Raw genomic sequence first — 26,103 nt, forward strand, 5'->3', positions numbered from 1 at the left:
CATACTATAAGCAACATAGTGCCAGTCCTCATCCCCTTGTGACTGTCTTCCCCTTTGAAATAAAGACAACGAGACCACACATTTGTACCACTTGTTTCAATGGAGAACCATTGCACTACATTTTAACCATCACATCCTTACCCAGTCTTCAGCTTTCTCAGTAATGAAGTGTTCGCTTCTCACCAGATCACAATATTGCTTTATCTGTTGAATTGTGTCTCTTGGCCGTGAAAGCCCTTCGGCCCGTGTGATCTGAATGTTTCCTTCATCGAAAATTCGACAGGGAGATCCAATTCCTTTTCATTCCCATCTCCACAAGTTGAAAGTATTTATTTCATAAAGTCGAAGTTACAAAGTTAAAGTTATTTTATTACAAGTATCTTACTCACAGCTGTGTTCCTATGTTTCTTTGCTCTTCTTTCAGCGTGTGACCTGATGAACCAAGGCATTTTAGCGCTCATCAGCTCCATTGGCTGCATATCGGCGAGTTCTCTCCAATCCCTGTCTGATGCCATGCACATTCCTCACCTCTTCGTACAACGGACAACATCAGGATCACCAAGGAGCGGCTGCGGCATTAACAGGACCAATAGGAACCAAAACTACACCCTCTCCGTCCGTCCGCCGGTCTATCTGAACGAAGTTATTCTCAGGGTTATTCTGGAATTCGCTTGGCAGAAATTCATCATCTTCTACGACAGTGACTACGGTAAACCATTCGATAACCACGTCTAACTTTGGCTTGACTTAAACGATTATGAATCAAGTTGAGTTTTATATGTTTTAATTCATGAGGCTATTTCCGAACCTTGACCACAATCGCTTACATCAATGACACAATAAAGATCAAACCAATCCTCCTGTCGTCCCACCTGCTTAAAAGCCTCAGCCTTTCACTATCCAAGAAAACATCATTTCACTTTATAAAAAAAATCTTCCACTATTATTTAAAAAGTAGGAATAATTAATAAAACAGCACTGAACATGTACAGCCAGTCTATTCCATTAATTTAAATTTCTCGAAACAGGACTACACTGGCAAACTGAGAATTAAAGGAGGGTTATAAGGTAGAGACTGCTGGAGTGAGGCACATTAAAAATAGGAGGGTTTGGCTTCCAATTCTCCCAATTCACCCCTAACAGGTGTGGCCCTCAAGCTGGCGTACGGTTCTACAGTCATAGCAAGTTGTAAATGTAAAAGTGGCAATATTTCTTGTGTGTGCGTGGACAGTGAGGGTTGACAGACTATACGACTGGAGACAGCAGCACAGCCTATCCCTACGCTATTCTCACTAGATGTTCACACACACACACACTATATACACACACACATACACGCAGGTGAACAATAGGTGTCAGTCATAGGGATCAGGAGCTAGAGCCGTTCCTGATGTGCTAATTGTAGTAATGCCCAGCTCCCTACGGACAGCTCAGCGAGCACAGACTGGCAAGAGAAACACGACCTTGTGGTTTGCAGGATTTAGCGTACTTCAGGTAATGCCTTTACATATTGGGACCCAAAGGTTTTAATTTGATACTAAACGTTCAGTTCCTCCAGATATATTCTTCCTTGCTGGCACTTGTGCCAGATGGCACGAGGGTTCACATCAGAAGATAATAACTACAAGATTTCTCAAGCTGGTCTCCAGGCGCTTTTACAGTGTATTAGTACTCATTTGGTTTTCTGCCAAGATCGAGTACATATATTGACTTTGATGTGGCTCAGTAAACTTATAATTAATACACGTTTGACTTCTAACTGTTCATTCTGTATTTGTAAGAACCTTATAATCCAGTATGACAGATAATTATGAAACTGTGTAAGGAAATGTTTTTTTTCCAATTAAACCCTGATGGGTAACTGTCAAAACGAAATCCAAGAGGCACTCACACCCACTTCAGCTACGTTCGGCTTCTGAAACATTTGTTTTTTTAATAGATTGAAGGACATTTTTAATTTTGCGTATTCAAATTAGCTGTTTTTGAAGTAAATGTGTCAGTCATGTTCTACTTTCCCTGACGCCCTGAGCTGGGCCTAGAGACCACGGCCTTGAAATTATGGTGGAGAACTTTAGAAAATTCTATTTCAATTCGGAAACTGGTTTCAAGCAGTTCTTGAAAACAAAAGACCTGCCGTCCATTTGGTCAATCCCAAAGAAATACGATGTTACTGTATAATATCGCTGACATTTCAGGAGCGCCCAGTCTATCATTTTTTTTCTCTACCATTTCACATTTGATGTTAAAACTGAGAACGATTTTGTTTTCTCTCTGTTGGGGTTCAAAATGAATACAACGGCAGATCTACGATTCCACGATACACTACCCGTAGAGTCACGTCTTTGAAGTTGCATAAAAGGGAATAAAAGAAATGGGAGAGAATTTCAGTTCAGGGTGAAAGGCATATTGGAACAGACTACCCGCACAGTTGGTAGAATAAGAAAGGCTTTCAAAGGGAACAAGACAAATTCCTGTCAACTGAAGACATTCAAGGTTATAAATTAACTTGAGCGACAGATACATTGAAAGATTCTCGTGGAGTATTGAATGTGTAGCCTACATGCTCGTCTTTCTCCTCCCGCTCAAGCTGTTTCTATAACTTTATTTACAATTTAAAAATCAGAATTATTAAATAGAGGAAAAGGACTGTCCAGACCCCAGCGAGAGTGCATCCTGATGAGAGTTGATTTGTGTTGATAGAACTACAAGCTACGAGGAACAACGAGACGACCATCTAAAAGAGGACCTTACAGAGACCTATAAGATTCTGAACGGGAATGGGAAAGGAAACACAGAAACAATATATTCACATACTCTACAGCAACTGTTCAAAAAGGTTCAAAAAGGTTCAGGTTTTAGCTTCTAAAAGGAAAGTTTAGGACAAACACTGGGAAGCATTACTTTACACAGAAAATAAATAGTGACGAGAAAGAGCAGGAGTTTGGGGTTTGCATATACATCCCCAGTAGAGGCTGGCATCAGAGGAGACTTAGTGTACCGAATAGCCTCCTTCAGTGCTGTAATATATTGGGAATCCCAAGTAATTACATCGTGTTAAAGCCACGGTAAACAGTTAAAGTTAAATCAAAGTAATCGATTAAATAAATGAAAACTTGACAAAAAGCGCCTTCCAATAATGAAAGCGTTATTGATGGCAAATGACATTGATTGATGTAACATTTCATAATCTGCACAAGTGGATTTACCTTCTGCAATCATAAAATTGATTCTAAAAGTATGGAAATCAAGATAAATTTCAGAGTAGGATAGAAGAGTGATATTCATTGATAATGATTTTATTGGGAGATGCTTTAATTTTTCAAGAGCATTAGCTTATAATTTAGGTTGGATAATTGCTCATTTGAGAAACTAGGAAACGATGGAATGAAAATAAAGACCTTAAACATGTTACAGCACTTACACTGAAACTGCCCTATTGAGGTTAAAATATTCGACCGGTGTGGTAATTGCAATGTCTGATTTGCGGTTGAAACTGTGGGATTTGTCACCAAATTGTTAAGATCCTAAAGGATGGATAAGCCCGTTTTCAAACCAGCATTATGCATTCCAATCCTTTGTTGAAATATGAGTCTCTTTATGGCCAGATAGTGCCCTAAAACAATCACAAACTAAAAGCCACCATTAGTGCAATGCTTTCCAAGGGTGAATCTTGCATCCAACTTCATCCAATCTACTCTGCCATGGCTGTGGAGGGGTGAGATGCCCAACGCCATTCCAAACGTACCCTCACGGTTATCTGTACAAAGCTGGAAGAGATTATTTTGACTTTTAAGATGATTTAGGGATAAGGAAAATGGGGGAGAGACGGAGCTAAAGGGTTGCCGTATACCCAATGGCCATGGGTCAAATTGCTTGCTCCTCTTCTTATGTTCCTGTGCCCTTTTGATGCAACCCTGCATTTGATTAACTCTGTTGGTAGTGCATACACGTTGATTGGAAACTTACAATTGCAACAACAGCGACAACTTGCAATTAAATAGCGCCCCCTCGTGCAGGGTAGCATCCCAGGATGCTTAATTACACGATTATTTACATTCCATTACCTTCCAGTTGGCATAGTTTCCCGGTGAAACACTGTACAGAATATTCCGATTTCCTCAAGTCAATGCAGTTCACAATTCAATTACCTGACAAATTGCCATGAAGAAACAGCATGATTCGCAGTGTTACTGTGTCACAGCTCAATGAGCTGTGGTGTAATATTTTCTCTATAGCACTGGTGAAGCTGCACATGCTTCTCAAGATTGCGAAGAAACAGATATGCCAATTGCCGAGTGAGGAACTTTCCATTCGCAGCCCGTGGGACTGCCTTATTGAAGAACTGGGCAATCCATAGCTTTCTCTTCTCAATTCATTGGCGCGGGTGACAACTGAGCTTGAAGCAGATCACAGTTTCATCTAAAAATAATAGTCTTCAGCTAGGTTGAGTGTGAGCCCGGCCCAGTTGATAGCACTCACCTCAAGTCAAACGGTTGCAGGTTCAAGCTGCACTTCACCACTTGAAACTCGTAGACTTCAGGCTGACACTCCAACGCAGTGCTAAGGGTGTGCTGCATTGTCAGAGTTTCCGTTCTTTAGATCAGACATTAAACCGAGGCCTGTAGAAGTTAACGTTAAAGATGCCATGGCTATTTGAAAAGAGAAGGGAGTTTCTCCTGTTGTCCTGGCGAGTAATCCCCCCCAATAGGATTGGTCTTTTATTTCATAGTTGTTTGCGGGACATTACTGTGGTGCAAATTAACTAAACACAGTTACTTCTGCGATATGCATTAGAAGTCCCTTTGATTTAAAAGCCACTATAGCAAACGTGAAGGTTATTATTATTATTTATTATGACCGCTTGCGATGGCGTGTGGGTTAGCTCTCAATGAGTGAACTGTGGCATGCGGTTGATTGTGAAATGAGGTTCGCTGAGTTCAACAGTCATCTCGCATTCCAGCTCGGTGTCCAGGAAGAATGTTCCTCGGGGAGCATTGACTGTTCTGTTATCGTGTCTAGGCTGTGGTAAGGAGGACGCTGGCGAACCTCTCACATATTTCACCTGAGTTGCGCTGCTCACCATTAAGGCTCAAAGGGAATTTCTAACGCCTGCTATTCATCATGTGAGGCCTCATTCCTTTGCCTGTCAGACGTCTAATAGTCAGCAAGTAACTACCTTCCTTGGAGAGGGATAAGCAAGGTCTCGGTGGGACAGAGCTGGCTCCAGGATGATGTGACTGACAATGGAATATCGGAATCAATTTCATCCTCTGTGGCAGTGTAGGTAATTCAGTTTCTGAGCCAGGCAGGTCTGCAGAACTCCAAGACATTGTTGATAACACCCCAAACAGTCTGACTCGCCAGCAGGACTTGGAGGAGCCTACCACTCCCCTTAGCCAACCTGTCAACCCACGCCTATGCTTTCTGGGATCAACTGAGCAGGGTAGGTCTCACCGGGGAAGGCTGGCTGAGAGGTTTCTCTGTAGCGGGCGGTTAGAATATGGAATTCACTGCCTCAAACTAGAGTTGGAGCACAGTCCATACATTATTTTAATAGAAATTGGACGGATGCTACCAGAGGAGAATTACTAAGGGTAGGAAAAGCAAGCAAGTGAGACAGATTAGATTAGATTAGATTAAATGGCACATGTAGGGGAAAAACACACTGGTTGGTCTGAATGACTTAGTTCTGTGCTATAACATTCTACGGCTTTTTGTCATTGACATCTTTAACAATAGAATGAACTTATTCCAAATGTATTCCCATTCCAACATGGAATGCTTTGCAGCATCACATGTGAAGGGCTTTGAGACATCTCGAAGCCGTGATAAGGCACGACAGCAAATTCAAAGATTATTATTGTTCTCACTGTATTAACCGGCCCATATAAAGCGAAAGCCCATTTGAACGGATCAATAGATTGATAACAGCACACAAAATCTAATTGCAGCAAACCATCGATTACACGTGTTGTGATATCAAGACAACTGGGGTGTAGAATTAAAGTTATGTTCAATTCAAAATGATGTGGAGTCAGAAGTATTATCAGGCTTCCCACTGTATGTTGCTATACCGGTGAAGAAAAATGACTACAGATCAGCAATATATTAAACAATAATGATTATTCTTATATTTGATGTGGACTATTTCATGTCAGGAGGACATCTGAAAATGCTTCACAGGATATACTGCAAAGTGTAGTGTCTATATGTTGGGGGTGATTTATAAATGTAGCAGTCAATTCAAGTACAGCAGTTTCAATAAGCTTTACAATCAAAGTATAAACCCAAACCGCTGACAAAATGCATTGGTTTAAAGTACAACAGAATTCTAGACTTTTCAGGACAGCAGAAGGCCATTCAACCCACGGTTGTTCCTCGCTCACTAAATAAAGCTAGCAACTCTGATCGCATTCCTGCTCTTTGCCCGTATCACTTTATATCCATTTTCCAGTGTTTGTCTAATGCCTCCTTACATATCTTAATTAATTTGTCTCAAACGGCACTTAAGGAAATACATGCAGCATCCTATTAATTCCCTGCAAGATTGAATTTCTTCCATATTTCCACTTTACGCTGCTTCTGATCACGTTGAGTCAATCCCAGTTTGTTGCCGAATCCGCAACTAAATAATTATTATTTTACTATGAACCACTATCAACCAATATAAGACGATGTTTCTCCCCCTGAATTAAAATTCATAATTGCTATTTCTTCTGTTTAAGAGCGTAACGGGGCTGCCAAAAATTCAATTGCTCATGTCAGACAATTGGGAAATTGCACAGATGTGGATGGTTGCAGGTGTATTTCTAAATTTGTGCACATCTGGATTTTTGTTAAGCAACAGTGGTAGGTAGAGAGGGAGCGAGAGCGAGATGAAAAAATGAATACCGGGACAGAGGTAGACAGCACGAGAGAGAGAGATTCAGCAAGAGAAACAAAAAAGAGTCTGAGAAAGTGAGAGCAGGGAGACTGGCAAAATGTGATATCATGAGAGCAACGGAGTATATTCTCAATCGGCAGCTTTTTTTAGTATTAATTTGGAAAGTATGCTATTAGTGCATTTAGAATCATGTGAATTTGGCAAAATACGGTCCTAAATTTGTGCAGAAACATGTTTGGTAACTCTTTAATTACCGTTGACGTGTTCCTTTTTTTTCCCCCTGAAATAAAACTGTGAAAATCAGGAGGGGCGAGAATTGAGGTTTCTTTACATTCGGGACAATGTGATAGTCTCAAAGTCTGATCGTCGCGCTCACAACTTTTTCGTTCCATTCTCTCCACGGTTTCGATTTTCTTCCTATGATGGGGAACCAAAACACCCAACACTGTCGCTGTGGACTAAGTAATATCAGCTTCAGCGTAGTCGCTTCACTTCTATATTTAACGCCCTCCTTGATATGAAAAAGAGAAAATCATTTACACATTTTATGGCTTTTTCCACCCATAATACATTGTTAAATTGGGACGTACTCCCGACATGAAAGGCGCTGTACAGATGTAATTGTGTACTGTTCCTACACCTCCAGATCTCGCTGTTTCTGTTTGTCCACTTCTCGGGGAATGTATTCAGGGCATATATTTCCACTCTTTATTCAAAAGATCATGGCTTTGTGGGTGAATCTGATAGGATTCCATCACGTTGTGGCGTTGGTGACACATAAAGTTCTGCGTTTTTTTCGTACAGCAACTTTTGGTCAATCTTTCCTCTTAATTTGGACCATGTTTAACTTGTTTCTAACCTCCTGCATTCTTGACCTTAAACTACTTCTCCGTTAAGCACTATGCCACCTCGCGCCCATGATGACCAACCTATATGGTTGGCCCGCAAAATAAATTTTCTTGATTGAACATTTCTTGATTTATGCTTTAAACCAAGAAACATTGAATGAAGAAAGAACTGAAAACACACTATTGGATTGAATATAGACTTACCTCGACTTGTACAGATGTTTGGCTGGGAACGGGCAGGTTTCTTGACGGTCCTGTAGGCCATAGTTTGGAGCCTATGCTTTACGTCCCATCTATTCTCCCTTGTTTTCAAAGTTCTAGTCTGGATATGCATAGACAGCTCTGATATATTATTTGTAGGACACTGGTGCGCAATTGACTGCCATGTTTCCTCTACAAAATATAGGTTCAGGTAAAGACAGGGCTTCAGCCCATGAGATTGGATCTCATCTTTCCAGATTATCCAATACAGCATCGAGATGTTTGTTTAATGTGTCCAGGGTCCCTGGCCTCAATCGCCCACCCTTCCTGGTAACCTGTTCCAGTTAATAAACACCGTCTGGGTAAAAAAAAATATTGTCCCTAATCCCTTTGCAAACATCGCTCACATGTAATGAAATGTAATAAATTATAACTAATGGTTTTCTTTTCTCTGCTCGCAAGCTGAAAAGACCAAGCTGTTATGATCGATTCTTATAAGTTTGGTTGCAGTTTAGTTTCTTAATATAAAAACAAATATTAATAATAATTGCATCTTTCAAATTGGCAGATGCGCCACAAAGGTAGAATAAATTGTTGCGACTGTGTATTTTTTTAGACAAAGGCAGCAGTCAATTTGTGCACAGCAATGTTTGACAAACAGGGGTGAAATGAATGATCAATTTTATTTGGGTGATTGTTGGCCAGGACACCACGGAAAACTCTCTCGTCTTTTTGAGTCATGCCCTGGGATCCTCGAACTCCCTCTGAACAGGAATTGGGACCTCACTTTAACTTTTCTGTCAAAGGAAGGCATTTCTGATAATTCAGTCCATCTCCCCCAGGATTGTAATTCATACCATTTGATTGTCCTCTTGCAAGTCTCACTCTCTGTACAGTGGGAAGACCTGTTGCCGTTGTAATATACAATAAAACATAAAATTAAAAACGTTGCTCAAGTGAGATTAAATAGCAAAAAACATTGCTCTTATGAAATCTTTGCAAAATGGACAAAGCCTAAAAAATAATAGGTTATTAAAGTACTCTACCAAGGAAAGCTTGGGCTGTTGAGCACCTGCTCTCATTATCCAGAGCTGTTGTAATGTGTGTTACAGAGGTTACCTGACAGTGATGCTTTATGAATTCACAAAGGAAGAAAAGGAAGATAAGAATGGGTGATTTATGTGAAGTTGATTTAAACATAGTTTCATTAAATACAACCACTGAGTGTAAAACAAAGTCAGGTGATATTAGGGTGCGTAGATAAAACTGTGCTGTGCTTCACATTTCTCCTCTGCGACACTGATTGTATTAAATCGTACAAATAATGGAACCGGGTGATGAAAAATGAAGTAATGCAAGTAATATTCAATTCTGAAATCTCTCAGGACCGTGGAGGCAATTTCATATTGTATAAAAACTGTGTCTCCAAAGGCCACCAACGATTTATGAAGAGAGCCCGCTGTATACAGTGAATGGATTTTTTTTTTAGATGCACTTTCTATCCAGGATAAAACTGCTAGACTAAGAAAGGAACACTGCAAAACATCATTTCCAATTGATAGAAATGTTCTGCTCTCCAGTTAATGCGGAGTGCGCTAATGGATTAAGTCATGTAATTATTATGTACCAAAATTTGGTGCTTGATACAGAATACAACGCCACAGGAAACATCCCTCTCCAAAGGAAGTTGCAGGCAACACTTTAAATAATGGCTTTGTTTGGGGCTTTCAAAATGACCCAGCCTGTAAGGTAATCATCCACCATAAGTTGCTGCGTTGGATATTCAAATGTACTAAACCCACAGAAGATTTCATTTGCCGCAGTCTCTAAATAAGCTGTAGCTTTTACATGTATAACTGGAAATGGCTTCACACAGCTTTTCAACCCGTTTTATCTTGTGTTTCCAGATTACCCAACACAGCATCGAGATATTTCTTTTATGTGCCCGCGGGGGGGGGGGAGGGCTTGGCCCTTTCAAATCGGGCAGCATTTCAGAAGAGACTGCACCAGGATCTGGATTTGTTCCATCCGTGTGGCATTTCAGAGAGCCCAGGATTTGGCAAATTCTCAAAAAAAGTCTTCGTTTTGAAGCTGTTTTTCTGTAGAAAACAGAAAACTAACTTCAAATTTAGGACGCGGTTCAACCTTTGCACAAATTTCCAAAGATTTACAAAGAATGTACAGCACAGAAGCAAGGCCACATGCCCCAACCACTCAATGCCAGTGTTTATGCTCCAAATGAATCTTCACAAATTCCTTTATTCCTTCCCATACCCTTATACCCTATCCAATCTATCCTGATAGCAGGAACCCACAAAACCTGGTATCATCTAAGCTGTACTCATTCCATCTTTGCTGAATCATTCTTAATAGCGTTCAGACCAGAAATGGACACAATACTCTAAATGCGGTCTAACCACGGTTTTGTATAAATCCAACATCACCTCCTCACTTTTATATTCCATTGACTTGTTTGTTATAGGTTTAATCTACTTGTGTAGAGCTACATTTGGAAATTTGTGGATCCAAATTTTGCTCATCAACTCATCTGAGGGTCATTTTGGGACACTATAATGTTATGCGAATAGAGAAGGTCTAAAAATAAAATCTCTAATCTCTAAAAGTAGTAACCAAGATAGATGAGGTCCTAAAAATGTGTGAATGAGGTCCTGGGTGTTTGGTTTCTATAGTGAACATGTAGGCTTTCAAAATGGGTCTGATTTTGTCCGAAACTCTGTCTGTCCAGCGCCTTGGGACGTCCTCCCAACATGAAAGACGTCATAAAAATTTAATATTGTTGTTGTTGTTGTTGATGATGCTTCTCATGGATTTGCATTGGTACAATTTAATACAGACAGCTTGCATTGAAAACTGTACTGGATTTGTGAAGGGTTCGGGTTGAGCTTGATACATTGGTTCAATGTAGGTTCTAAGATCTCGGTTATTGCATTTACCAGATATCCGTGGGATTCAGGACTTCCTGGACAAAGCTTCGCAGCAGGGGATGGATGTGGCTCTGCAGAAGGTCGAAAGCAACATCAACAGGATGATCAGCAGCATGTTTGCCACAATGCGCTTAGAAGAAATGAATCGCTATCGGGACACTCTGCGACGTGCTATCCTCTTTCTGAGCCCGCAGACAGCAAAGGCTTTCGTTTCTCAGGTAAGGCCAGCCTAGAGCTGCGCCCTGTATGAGCAGCCCAATCGGGGGTGAAGCCGGCAGAACAAGCGTTTGATTATGACCCACGGTTAATGGCAGGAAGAGTGGTACGTTTCCACCTGGCTTGGGTAGCTTCCCGCGCTAAAACGTGACCAGATATAATATAATGCAAATGACATTGGCACAGGAGGTTTCACATCAACAGGTGGTCCTAAAGTGCGCTTGCGGTGTGGGACGGGCAACAGAGCTTGGAGCGGAAGGATTAGGGAAGGGAAAGATGACCAAAAGAGCGGTCAAAGAGGTCTGTTTCGAGACGGGCCTTGAAAGAGGGGAGAGATGAAGTGAATGGAGGGACTCTGAGATGGAGTTCCATAGAGTGAGGATAGAATGGTTCCTGTTGGCATCACTTCCTGCACATAGTACACTTGAGTCCAATGCACAAGAAATAACATCAATGGTGCCTTTATGACCTGGGTCATTTTGTTAGCCTGCCTCGTGAAATGCATGGTCTGAGTTTTTGAACCAAAACCACTGCTTTATAACAGGGATTGGCCTACAATAATGACTGAGATCTGATGTTATAGTCCTGTAGCTCAGTGGTCAGAGCACTCGCCTCGCAAGTGAGAGACCTGGGTTTGATTCCCGACAGGGTGAAACGTTGGGCAAGTTTCCTTACTCCACACACCTCTGTTTACCGAGCAGTAAGTCGGATGTTAGTCAATTGGTGAATCGCTTTTCCGGGGGTAATAATTCCTTCAAGAAAAACACTAATAATACATTGGTCACTCAATCCACGACTGTCTGTGGGGACGCTGCTGTGCGCAATTGGCTGCCGCGTTTCGCCCACAAAATATACTGTCAATTCACTTTGCAGTATATTCTGTGAAGCGCTTTGAGACGTCTCGAAGACGTAATAAGGCGCTTTATCAAATGCAAGGATTGTTATTCTCCAAGTGATATTATTCCATCATTGGGTGCAGTGGCATCTCATTTGGTGTTTCTATTTGCTTTCCTGTTCAGTGTACATGTTGTGGTTTCCACGAGCCGACAGTCAGAGTAACAAGCTGGACATTACTGAGGAGGGCTGCTCAGATAATGAAGACGCTTTGGCAATAAATCAACATGAGCCAATTTTAAGCTATTTTAGGCTTAATTTTGTCGCCTTTAGGTTCTGTGATTCCAGTTATGAAACTTGCTGTTAAAGGCAGTAAGTAGAGTTGGCGTAGTTTCACCCTTACTGTGGCAGTCAATGGCCTAGGTTAGTGCTTACTGTAGCAATCCCTCATTAATGAGTTTGCTTCAAGAAGGGTTCAAGAAGGAAAAAAAAATCATACTAATAAAGTGGCCTGGATAGTGAGTTGCCATCATTACTGTTTTGCCCACCAACTGACAGTCAGCTCTATCACTGACCTCTTGCCGTACTGAAAATCACAGAGCATGGAATGGAACCACTTGATAGGGAGTTCTGCTGCACCTTAGCATTTAATGTAAATGTTAAACACAGTTTACAGTCCAGTCATCTCGAACTCTTGACTCCAATTTTCAGGAATTGAAGATAGGGGACAAAATGGGCTGTAACATTGTCATGTTCCTAGATGCCTCCGACANTTTTTTTTGGTCAGCCTGGTGTCTGACACGTGGGGAAGCCCATCGCCGTTGCTTAAGAGTATCCAAACCAAACTGAGAATTCTGTGCATCCCACCAACACATGGAAATCCGAGAGAGAGATTGTTGGAATGGAATATGCATGCTCTCTCCCTTATCAAGATGTTGCGATAGGCAATAATACTAGCTAATCCCAAACTCCACCGCACGCACACCTATTACTGCAATCCTCACCAAGTTCACAGCGGATCAGTTTCAAGACCTTCACTCTTGCCTCTATGTCCCTTTACTCCCTAGAACCTCCCCATCTCTGTAATCTTCTCATACTCTTATCTTCTGCGTGTCCCCTCTGCTTGAAAAACTCGGACTTGTTGAATGTTCTCCGTCCTCTTTATAATAATAACCCTTGCATTTGATCTGGCGCCATATCACGTCTTCGAGACGTCTCGAAGCGCTTCACAGAATATACCGTAAAGTGAATTGACTGTGTATTTTGTGGGCGAAACGCGGCAGCCAATTGCGCACAGCAGCGTCCCCACACAAACAGTCGTGGATTGAGTGGCCAAATTATTATTTTATTTTTTTGAAGGAATTATTACCCTCGGAAAAGCGATCCATCAATTGACTAACAACTGGGTTCCTACTTAATGCTTAATCCTACATCGGCGTGTGGAGTAAGAAAAGTTGACCAACATTTCGACTACAAATACCTGCCGCGAATTGAACCCAGATCTCTCGCTTTCGAGCTCGAGTGCTCTAACCACTGAGCTACAGGACTCCAGCAACACCATCAGGGGTCGGGTCTTTAGTTACTTCATGACCTTTGGAATTCCCTCCCTCTAACCCTCTTATCATTGCATTTTGCTTTGGAATGGAATACACTAACACAATAGAACAAGAGGACGCACGTTTAGAGTGGTAAAGTGGTAATGGGAGGACAGTAGGGTGGGTGTTCTTGGGCACCTTCTTCATCCAAATTAATCTTGTGATCTCGTGAAAGCCTACGTAACACTTTACGTGTCTATTTCGTTTATGTGCATAAAGAGTTTAAGTGGAACGTTTTATATGTTTCGCCCACAACATGTACAGTCAATTCAATTTACAGTGTATTCTGTGCGATGTTTTCAACGATGTGACAAGGTGCCTTCTCAAATGCAAATGCAAGGATTATTATTACGTGTCTCCTAACACGATATTTGCCCGAATAACCGCGCGCTTGACTTGTTTGGGTTTGATTACCATGTTTCAATTTTATTCCTGGTGGACGTTAGTTCCGACTGCAGAAGCCTTCAACTCAATTTAAAAGTGATTATATTTAGAAGCATGTTTTTTACATTCTGTGAGAAGAAATGGACGATTTTAATTTCACGGTTTAAGCGATTGGACACATCCATGTTTGGTTCTGTAATGCCCCAACAGTGTCACCTCTGGTCGAGAGTGGAACGACAACAGGGAAAGGGTTTTGTTGACGCTCTCCACTGCTGTAGTTCACAAGATCCTATGTGATCGCAGGATTAATACTAATAATAATCCTTGGACTTGAATATAGCGCCTTATCGCGCCTTCGAGACCTCTCAAAGGCGCTTCGCAGAATATATTGCAAAGTGAATGGACTGCACATTTTGGGGGGCGAAACACGGCAGCCAATTGCGCACAGCAGGGTCCCCACAAACTGTTGTGGATTAACTGACCAAACCATTTTAATTTATTTGGAAGAAATGTGATCCGCCAATCAACTATAACAACCAGTTCCTACTTACTGTTGGGTAAACAGAGGCGTGTGTGTTGGAGAAAGGAAACGTGTCCAAAGTTTTGCCCAGGAATCGAACCCAGGGCCTCTCGTTTTCGAGGCGAATGTTCTAACCGATGAGCTACAGGACTTCCACATTTGGTTTAGATGAAGAAGACCTTCGGCCAACCCAATCTTGACCTTCCAGAATACCCACCCTATGATTTTTAAATACATTCAGTATCCAGGCTTTAACCACCCTTCCTGGGCAAAAGTTCCCTGGCTGTGGAGACGTTATGGTTTAAAACCAGTTTTCTCTGAGACACAGCAGCTATCAACAGTAAACTAGAAGAAAATAAGGAGAGGAATGCAAACTATTCCCTCTCCTATGGAGTTTTGTCCACTTTTTAAATATTTTCACATGCATGAATCTCATCATTGCGATCAAACCACGAGGGAAAGCAATGCAGTGGTGTTTATAATAATGGTCAACTTGGTCAACTTGAGGACCTTTGTTTGTGGTAGCAAAATGTCAAGAAATTGAACCATTAGTCTATTCCTGTATTCTCAGGGCTATTCTCAACACGAGCGAAGCTTTAGGCAAGCACTTCAGTCTTCAAAAAAAAACATTTCAGAGGCATAACATAATCCAATCCACGACTGTTTGTGGGGACACTGCTGTGCACGATTGGCTGCTGCATTTCACCCACAAAATATACAGTCAATTCACTTTGCAGTATATTCTGTGAAGCGCTTTGAGATGTTTCAACAAGGTGATAAGTGGCTGGATCAAGTGCAAGGATTATTATTATAATTCTTACATTTGACGCAGCACCTTTGATATCGGGAGGTAGTCTCAAAATGCTTGACAGCATATATGGTAAAGTGGAAGGACTGGGTGTCTTGTAAGCGAACAGGCAGCCAATTTGTGTGCAGCAATGTCCAATGATTTTTTTTCTGGGTGGGGGGAGAGCGGGTTTATCAGCTGGGTGTCTACACGTGCAGAAATCCATCACCACGTTTAGGAGCGTCCAAACCAGACTGAGGGTTCAATCAATGTCACCGACACGTGGGAATTCCAGGATTGGTATGGAATGCGCACTCTCTCCCTGAAGGGACCCACTCTGATCAACAGTTCTTGGAGAGTATTAATAATTCTTTCAGTTTAGGAACGAGCCAAGGCTTACAGACCCCACAGTGTGAGTTGGGCTACTGCTGGAATTTAACCTGCTCACAATAATATCCCAACAAAGGCCCAATTTTATTTTGCAACCATTTTGAAGCAGGTACTCCCAAAGCCAACACGCATAGAGAAGTCAGGGGTCCCAGAGATAATCGTTTCTACCTAGTTTGCCAAAAAAGGCCAGGTCTTTAGGGAGAAAATCAGTAAAAAACTGACTTAGAAGATGTCTAGGCAGATTTTTTCCATATGCTCTTTGAATTCATACAAATGTGTATTTTTTTCATGACGGCCATAAAGCCCGTGTGGACTGAAAATTCAGTTTAAGTATCTCTTCTACGCAATCTTAACACCTTTGCAGAGGCTTCTCTACTGTTCCCGGATTCTGTTCAAGCAGTAAATTGTTGCTGGAGTCATAAAAATGGAAGAGAGTATGCATATCGACTTTTTAATCCCAGGAACGTTTAACGAAGATATTCTTGCGTCCCCAAATCACTTTTTAATTGCGCGCATAACAAATAATGCACCAAAACAGCAGAGTCAACAGAGTTTGCAAATCGGGCTTTTCTAATGCAGGCACCGAGCCACTGTTTGGAAGATATTAGACTCTACAGCTGGTTTTTCGTGGAAGTTTCCCTTTCGTACCGCTCAATTGGATCGTTAAAGTACTTTATCAGCATCGAAATGTTCTTATTGCAGCTGCCTCCAACGCTGGCTGCCAAAATGCGCTGTGTCAACACCATCATATTTCTTCTGACCTGCTTTGGAGGGGGACAAGCTCACCGTGTTTAATGTTCATACCAATAAGGTTATTAATGTTACTCCATACCAGTTCATTACAACTTTATGTATGGTTTGCCGGCAACTGCACTCCATTGCAAACAGAAAAAAAGAGACTTAAAGTGAGCGGCTGGGCTGATCCAGTTCCACCCCCAGTTCTGTCTTCTGCCATGTGCTATGTGGAGTCCCGTAGCTCAGTGGTTACAGCACTCGCTTCGCAAGAGAGAGGACCTGCGTTCGATTCCCGGCAGAGAGGAACGTTAGGCAAGTTTCCTTACTCCACAAGCCTCTGTTTACCAGCAATTATGAGGAACCCGGTGGTTAGTTGATTGGTGGATCGCTTTTCTGGGGATAGTAATCCCTTAACAAAAAAAAAGATAATTTGGTTACTCAATCCTTGTGGGACACTGCTGTTCGCAGTTGGCTGTTGCGTTTCGCCCACAAATATACAGTCAATTCACTTTACAGTATATTATTATTCTGTGAAGCCTTTTAGACATCTAGAGAACATGAAAAGGTGCTATACCAAATACAAGGATTATTATTAATATCATTATTATTATCGGTCATGGCTGTTACTGCCAACAGCTCAGTGAAATGAGTATCTCAAACACTTAAGTGATAGTAAGCCTGACATATAACAACAAAAAATCACATGTGTATGGTGCCTTTCATGTCGTAAGAATGTCCCAAGGCGCTGGATCAGCATAGTAGCATCACCCCCTACACCCCCACCACCAAAAGCACGTCACAGGATTTACTGCAAAGCAGATTGAGAGTGTATGGTTTTGGGCGAACGTGGCAGCTCATTCACTCACAGCAAACGTCCCACAAATAGCCATGGAGTGAATGGCTATTTTATTTTTATTTTATTTTATTTGGAGGATTGTTGGTCAGAACATTGGAGAAACTCCGTGCTTTTTTCATGGGTGGAAGAGGAACTAAGCCAGACTAACACCATATCACCCCTCATTCCAGTCTAAACTGATTCACTCACAGAGCAGCAATTACAAGAAGAAGAGAAATGCCGTTCTTTACTGCCATTGATTTAAATTGGTGTAAAGAGCCAGACAATAAAATCTTCAGTGAAATTCAGTGCTTGAGGTAATGGGCACACCATAGAGTAAATTGGCTGGAAATTAATAAAATGCAAATTGTAATAGTTAAGAAGATTTCAGAAAAAATCAGCTATTTGCAGACTGATCGTCAAATTTTCGATTCATGTAAAAGGGTTAGTTCTAAATATTATACAATAGCAGAACATCTCCATTATTCAAATATCTTGTAGGGGAATGCATGTAACTCAATAAAATGGTGAGTTAGATGAAAGTTGGTCTCTCATTCTCAGTGCAGTTTTCATGAGAACAATGTTACGAAGATGACATTTCAGGAATTCTCCCAACACCCTCAGAGAAACCACAAGGGATGAAAAAACACCTCCAGTATTGAACCTTTCAACAAAATGTCACACGCTGACCTTCATTTGGATAACAGTCAATTGGGACCTTCCTATATGGCTTGGGTACAGATGACATGAGAGCTCTTCAGGCTCTGACAGCAGGCACTGAGTAACAGCATACTGATCGTCCATGGGTCTAATTTGTGGAGGTGGGCAAAAAATTAACAAGTGTCGAATACTGCACCCATTTCTGACCCATACCAAAGTCCACACCCAAATCACCACAACCTCTCCAGGCTCGACTGGCTCCTCACCGCCGAGAGAATTGATTTCGGGGTCACCACCCTCACCTGCAAATCCCTTCATGCCCCAGAACCTCCCTCCCTAACTCACATGGATGACACATCAGTGCAGTGCTGGGGGTGTGCTGAATTGCCGGACGTGCTGTCCTTCGGGTGAATGGTTAAACCAAGGTTCCCGTCCCGTCTGCCTGTTCAGGTGGATCTTAAAGAACCAATGGAACTATTCAAAAAGAGAAGGGAGTTTCTCCCGGTATCCTGGACAGCAATCCCCCAAAGAAAAATTACCTGTTTGTTTTATGGCTGTGTGTGAGATATTGCTGTGCGCAATTTGGGCTGCCGCACTCGCCTACAAATACGCAGCCGCCAAATTTCACAGGAAATCTTGTGAAAACTTTGGAATGTCTTTCAGACGTGCTAAGGCCCTGTACCGAACGCAAGGATTATTAATATTACCTTTCTGACCTGCTCATACTCCACTCCCCTCGTGCCCCCTTCGCTTAACTAACACGCACGCTTACTCCATATCCGTCAACCACTGGTGGTCATGATTTCAGTCACCACACCCCCTAACCACTGGAACTCCCAATCCCTCTGCCTTTGCCTCCTCTTTATCTATCTTTGAACTCTCCGAGATGCTATCATATGTGAAGGATGCTATAATAACGCAGGTTTTCATTTAAATCCCTCCTTACTTCTTTGACTGTGCCTATGGACACATCTCCTTCCCATTCTCCCTCACTCGGTGTCCAATTCCCCCCATTGTGAGGGATTCCGAGACTCTGGTGCTGTGCTGGTGCAAGTTATTGTTGTTATTGAGATGTGACACGTGTGGACCCTTCACTCGAATACCAGTCGCATTTCCGACCTTCGTGAAGTGGTACTGCAGCTTCAGGAGGCTTTGATCACCCGGCAAGATATTGGCGAGTTACCAATTCACTCAGATTTAATATCCACGCTTCTGCCCAATGCCTATTCATGTCTTCATTTTTCAAGTGTTTGGTCGTGTTAATAGTTTGCTTTTGAATGATATCATTGACTCGCTCCAATAGACTCTTGACGTTATTCTTTCCCTGTGCTATGAACAGTTGTGAAAAAGTGGTAGATAACTAAAGAATACAGTACAATTTGTAATTATATGTCACCATTCAGGTTGGGAAGACATCTCAAGATGCTTCACGCAGATTATCCTGTCCAGACATTTGAGTGAGGTGACTGAAGTACTTTCTTTGTAATGGAGAGGTACTTAAACCTAAATTGTGTATGGTTACTGAAACGTTGTACACGCTGTTTCATTAACCACAAACCCTAATAGAAGGAGATGTAAAAACAATAGAAAAAGGCGCAGCATATAGATGAGTCCCTTCAGCACCTCAGATGAAGGGTTTCAGTCATGACATTATTAGTTCGGGAATCTTTTCTCCAGTTGGAGCTTAAAGGGTGATCTGATGGAATCCCTGAAGATCAGTGAAGGGTAAACTACAAGTCCCTTTTAGGTTAAATGGTAATAGATTATTTCCATTGGTTACGGTCCAGTACCCTAATTAAAATAACCGCAGAAGAATTAAAGGGGAAGTTCAAAAAACATTTCTTGGCACAGCGGGTGTTTGGAATATGGAATCCTCTGCCACAAACTGCAGCTGACGCTGAGTCCACTAATTCTGTTAGAAGTGAATTAAATTAAATAGATGCCAGATAAACAGGAACTTGGGGAGAATGGGATAAGATTGGCTCACACGGAGAAAAACAAAAGGACAGACATGGTGGGCCAAATGGCCTATTTCCGTACTCTTAGCATTCATTGATTCTATAAAGAGCCTGTGGTTGAGAGGGAAATGATGTATTTGGCATCAACAAAGAAACTAAACTTCTCAGAAGCAGTTACAGCAATGAAGGAGCCATGAGTTGAGATCAAAGGATATGGGGATGAGGTGGGAGGGGTTGGTCTAACATGGCAATAAAATGAAGGATTAAGGGTGGAGTGTCAAAGGATAAAGTGGTCAGTGGGATTTCAAAGATACACAGGACTTGTGTCTTTGAGGAATTGAGAGCGAAACAAAATTTCAAGATCGAATTTTTAATGAATTGAAATTACTGGCAACCGATTCGGACGTAAATCGATTCACTTTCGTTGTTGATGGTTATTATTGGAATGATCCAAAGGCTTCAAATGAAATTTCTTTTTTGTATCCTGTCCCACTTCGCAGATCGCGGAAAAGAAAGGCCATAATGTGGTCAAGTTCAGTGTAGGATCTGAGATACTGTGAAAAAGAACGTAGAAGGCAAACAAAAATGAACCTTTCAACACTGGTCACAACGTCTCTCCGAGGGCAGCGCTTGACTAGACTCTTGTCAGAAAATTAAAACACCGCATTTAAAGGCACAACAGGAGTTGCAGCAATAAGCAAGATGCTTGGTTGTACGACCAAATCAGTTGAGTTCAGGTCACAGACGTCATGCTCAGGCTCTGTAGTGATCCGTTGAGGTTACACCTAAAGTAATAATACTAATCCTTACATTTGGTTTAGCAACTTTCACATCATGAGGGCATCACAAAGCAGTTCACAGTACATACTGAAAGAGCAGTGACTGTGTGTTTTGTAGGGAGAATAAGGACTACTGCATTTTGGGGGGGCATTGGGACACTGAATGCTGAGAACGTCACTTATTTTTGCCGGAGTTATTTTTAGTTATCTATTGTAAGACTGGCTGCCGCGTTTCGCCTATAAACACACAGCCATTGCACACACAGTAAAATCATGTGAAGTGCTTTGAGGTGCCTCAACAATGTTTGAGGTGCTATATCAAATGCAAAGATATTATTATTATATTCAGTACGGACTTTGTCAGGTGCATGCTGTGGATCTGTTCGGCCTTCACCAAATTTAGTGTGATTGTGAATCTTTATTGGTGAAGAAGAATCAGATTCATTGTCTGGTACCTTCCCCAAGTCTGGCTTTCGTGAACACATTGGTAATAGTCGCAGGAGGCAGCATTGATTTTTTCCCATCTGAAGAAACCTGTGTCTCCAGAGAAGAGGTTATGTTGGAAGAAAACTGGGAAACGCCTGCGTTGTTTTATTTTAAATCAGTTCTGCTTTCCCAATGGGTCTGTAAGCAAAGTCAATGCTGCACAGACAGGGAAGATCCCAGGTTCAATCAATGACCTGTGCCGAGTTAGCTGATATGAGACAGGGGTTAGTAATAGGTCGTGTAACCCTGGGCTGAGGAGGAAGGAGAAGCACTCCTAGATTGCCATAGAGAAAGCACGGTCTGCTTTCCTGCTGCTTATCCAGCTGAGAACACCCTACTAGTTACGGCTAATTCTATTACGAAAACACATTGCATAGCTGAGTAAGTTTAACCGGCAGGTGGAAAATACTGACAGGGTGGATTCATTTAACAGCGAGTCGATAATTAAGGAGCATGGCAAGAGGGCAGGACAGTGGTATTCAAAGATCTGACAAAATCTAACAAACTGGTGGAACGAGCTCAAAGGCTAAGTAGCCTCCTCGTGTTCCCAGCTCAAGTACTGCCAAGGTGTTCCATTTCCCAATGAGCAAAGTCTCTCACTTGCCAAGGTGGGATATTTAGCGACGATCAGAGAACCATATCCTTTGTTGTTGCAAACGTGGACAGACATTCAGACGTACTCTGTCGTGCTGGAGACCAAGCAGAGGAAAGACATTCTTTTAGTGGTGGAGTCGGCCAGCTAAATTAACGGAGCAGATTAATATGTCACCGCAGCACATGCACACACTGTGACATTTCAAAAGCCAACCGTGTAAATAGCAGAGCACTGAAGCCCACTGTTTTCAGTAATTACAGAGCAGAGCTGCACAGCTCTTCAGTGTTTGCTAACACCAAATCATGTGCTTAATGTGTCTCCTTTCCCTTCCTGGGATCCGAAGTAAAAGGTCAACACTTAGGAGCGATAAATGAAACCAAGTTTGGTAAGATTATGAAGCAATGTGTACAAGACACTATCCTTTTTCTGTCATTCTCCCCATTATATTTACTAATAATGAAGTTTAAATAAAATAGCTGATGAGACATGGTTTACACAGGCTTATTCTGTTTGAAGTTACTTCCGGCTAGGATGGAGGCTGTACATCACTGTTAAGGCAGTCGGGTTTTAGGGGTTTTGAACCCAAACTGCATAAAATTGAAAGATGGTTTAAATAGATGGCGTGAAGAAATTCTATAAAATGAATGGAAATTGAATCAGAACGGCACAAGGCAACAGTTAGGCTTTGAGTCAGAATCCTACTGAGAATCCTCCTTCATAAATATTCGGAAAGATTGGTCAAAGTAAACCGGAGTCAGTCATACAGGAGCAATGATGTTTAAACAAGGTGGTTTCAAAAGGGAATCCTGGACTTAAGAATCCATAATTAGGATTCCATGATGAAGGAATCCATAAGTAATTTTGCTGTTACCTTGTTTTAGACCTTATTTGTTTGTTTTAGGAGCAGAAACTATCCAGTTCCGTAGGAACCTCTACCCGGGATCCATTCCTTCTCGGGATGTTTCCTTCTACATTTTCCACAAGATGTTCAGCTCGGTGCAAAGTGAACTCTGCGATGTGTAGAATTGCTTTTGCACGAGCTTATAAAAAATACATCATCCTTGCATTTGCTATAGTGCTGGTTACGTCTTCCAGACGTCGCAAAGCGCTGCACGGAATATACAATTATTACTGTGAAGTGGATTGACTATATTTGTGGGCGAAATGAGTTTTGGACCCGAGTTGGGGGTCAGGAGGGCTGGAGGGCAGGGTGGGGGGGTTGGAGGTGAGAGGTTGGCTGAAGGCACGGTGGAAGAGGAAGGTCTTTAGACGGGAGTTGAAGGCGGCAAGAGAGGGGGTGATGTGGAGGGATTGTGGGATAGAGATCCAGGGTATGGGGGCAGAAATACTGAATGCCCGACCACCAGTGGTGTGGCGGGAAGTGTGGGGGACCTGAAGCAGGCCGGTGTCCGCCGAGCGGAGGGAGCAGACAGGCTCACGTGGAGTTAGGAGGTCACAGAGGTAGGGAGGAGCAGAAAAATTGAAATAACAAAAGAAAAAGAGGAAGGACATTACTTCGAGGCGCGTCTCAAGGCCCTTCTCTTCGACTGCGCCTTCGGCCACACTCCTACCCTCCACCTCCCCCAATCCCACCCCCTCCCCTCCTCGGGTACAAATTCCCCATTGTCCAGCGCCTTGGGACATCCTCCCCATGTGAAGGGCGCTGTACAAACATAACTTGTTGTTGTCGACTTCATGATTCTAGTAGGTTTCCCGAGTATAATTCATTTTCTTTTTAAAAAAAGAGGAAATCTCTCATCGGACCAAATAGACTTTGTTTCCTTTTTGCAACGTTGTAGGTGCAGTGGTCTGAGGTAAGGTTACATGATTGATGGATTGGAGATGAGTTGCTGTTACCTGTGGAACCTAATTTTAAGCGTCAGCCTGCCTCAGTTGGTTGCACTCTTGCCTCTGAGTCATAAACTTGCGGGATCAAGATCAGGACTTTGAGCTCATTCTCTGGGCTGACGCTCCAGTGTAATGCTGGGGGCGATGGTGGCGGTGGGGGGGTGGGTGGTCGGAGGTGCTGTCCTTCAAGTCAGAGATTAAACCAAGATTACGATCCCATGGCACTGCTCAAAATGAGATGGGAGTTTCTCCGCCGCCTCTTAGCCCAAATCCCTCGCTGAGAATTAATCATTCACTTCATTGACGGTTACTGGGACGTTGCAGTGCTCAAATTCGCTCCTGTGTTCACCTAAAAAAAACACACAGGCACCACAATTAGCAGCAATACCAGTGAAGGGCTTTGAGAGGTCGGAACGACGTACTGAGGCATATTGTATCAAAGACAAGGCTTATTAGCGTTTAGCTTTTCAGTGATCAAACTGGTATCTCATTTGGTTCAACTGTTGTTTCCTGCAGAGTGGGATGTCATTCTTTGTGGTTGACAGCTATGGAATGACGTATGTTTTCAGGGTTTGCTTGTCAACAGATGGCAAATTAGGTTGTGCTCCGACACACTGAATTGGCAATTTCTCAAATGCTGTGAGGGCTACGAAGCAAACAGATGGCAGAGAGGGAGGGTAGTTAGATAGAAGAGCGTTCACTTTGGGTTCCTGCGGTGTGTAATGTGGGTTAGGCATTGACTGACTCACCTGTGCTCTCTCTTCACCTGCAAAATATCATGCAGTTAGAACGAGAGGAAAGGCAGAGGTATAAGCGATTAAAAAGATTAAAAAGCTTTGCTGTAATTTTTTAAAAAAGTGTAGAAATTAATTGAGCTAGTTCCTAACTAATAGGTCTACCTTTTATCATCTATCTTTACATCTCATTCACTTTGGCTTACACTAGAATCAAGCTGCTGTTGGCTTCCTTGCAAATGACCCGCTGTGCTCAATCAGCAATGATTTGTAGCCCATTCCAGCTCGCTTTGCTGAAGAGGTATTAAACTACTCTTCATATCTCCCAGAATGACTATCAATCTCCGAGAGTGACCGAGATCTTCTTCCCTTGCCACAACACAAGGGCGATCTCATGGGCATTGAGATATTCCAACAAATGAATTAGGAACATTAAAGAAAATTAAAAAGATTAGCCAGAAAGAACTGGACGTCATTGAAAATGGCCTGACATATCCGTTCAACCCATCCACAGCATTATGAGGGAGTGCAAGTATAGGTGGACTTGATGTTCAGTTTCTCCACTTTTTCTCATGATATACCCAGCGTCTTACAGAACCCACATCAACGCACAAGTGTCCGTTCTGTACTGCTGTCTTCCAGTGAGAAGCAAACATAGCTTTCACAGAAGTGGCGGGATATATATATATCAACATATCTTATGCCTTACTGTGCCTCTTACCATTCTACGCAAAAGAAATATCAGGCCTTACTTTTGGGGGCGTCCCACATTTCAATTGGGGGGACAAATGTACCAGGGACACCCCAAATGCCGTGGCTTGTACTTCTTTCGTGAAGAATGGCAGGAGGTACAGTGAGCAATTCAATGGACAGATTTTTCCGAACAGGATTCGTGAGAAGCAAACCCCGATGGTAACCCCGGATATCCGAGGCCAGTCCAGCCGAATGTGGCCGCAATTCGGCTGCAAACATAGTAGAAACAAAACTAGCACGGGAGCAGAGATCCAGCAGTTTCATCTGAGGCACGCGTGCAGATTCCACGCCTCACGCGTACTTTTGCAAAGCCTGCAAATTGAATCCCGAATTCATCCCGTCTACCTGCCCCGCCTGAAAGGATGGGATGCAATTCGCAGCACTTCAAGCTTTTCTTAAATCAGTGTCGGCGCTGATTTAAGGAACTCAAGAAATACCACGTGTTTTACCCAATGAACCAGTCTTCTGTGTAAGCAGCCAAGCTTTAAAATGAAACAGACGTGAAAGACGCTCGCACATGTACATCGCGCCATTTGACAGAGCGAGAAAGGTTCTATTTGTGGAGCTATCCACTGTCGGCCTCTGAGAAGGCAAACAGAATGACCCGGTGAGCAGGGAATAAATAGATGTTATTGAAGGAAGCCAAACAGATCAGATAAGATGAAACTGTAATCTTGTGTTAACAAGGAAACCTGGCAACAAATCAAGCTTTTTATCATGGGTTTGAAAGCCCAAGGAGTCTTAAACAGAAACTGTGCTAATCCCATGATCTGGAGCCTGTTTAGTTGAAAGCTCTCCAAATGGGTTGTAAAGAAGGCAAAAATGCATCGAAAATGCAAAGCAGGTTAGCGTTGCTTAAGACCCGATGAAATATCTGATGAGAGATTAGGCTTCAAACATCAACCTATCTCTTTCAAATGACGATTGGCCTGCTCTGGAGTTCCAGTACGTCTGTGATCATGTTAATTGGGCTTGCGTATGAAATGCAAATGACACAAACTTTCAGGGTTTGTGAGACCGCAAAATACACACTCACTGCCCTCCGCAGTATATGAAGGGCTCGTGGTGACCTCCTGATGTGAAAGGCGCTGCTGCGTCGAACACAGTGATTATTTTC

At 42.4% G+C, this 26,103-nt stretch overlaps 1 protein-coding gene across 2 annotated transcripts in view; it reads left to right on the forward strand.

Moving 5' to 3' along the window:
- grid2 (glutamate receptor, ionotropic, delta 2) overlaps nt 1–26,103 on the forward strand; it is a 393,159-nt gene that overhangs the window by 250,271 nt on the left and 116,785 nt on the right. For both annotated transcript variants that reach the window (XM_042336695.1, XM_042336705.1), the window contains exons 3-4: nt 425–709; nt 10,890–11,095. In XM_042336695.1, the coding sequence (XP_042192629.1) occupies nt 425–709; nt 10,890–11,095 (491 nt within the window). The remainder of the gene's footprint in view (nt 1–424; nt 710–10,889; nt 11,096–26,103) is intronic.

The sequence above is a fragment of the Callorhinchus milii genome, unplaced genomic scaffold, assembly GCF_018977255.1.
Source record: "Callorhinchus milii isolate IMCB2004 unplaced genomic scaffold, IMCB_Cmil_1.0 Scaffold1, whole genome shotgun sequence".
NCBI lineage: Eukaryota > Metazoa > Chordata > Chondrichthyes > Chimaeriformes > Callorhinchidae > Callorhinchus > Callorhinchus milii.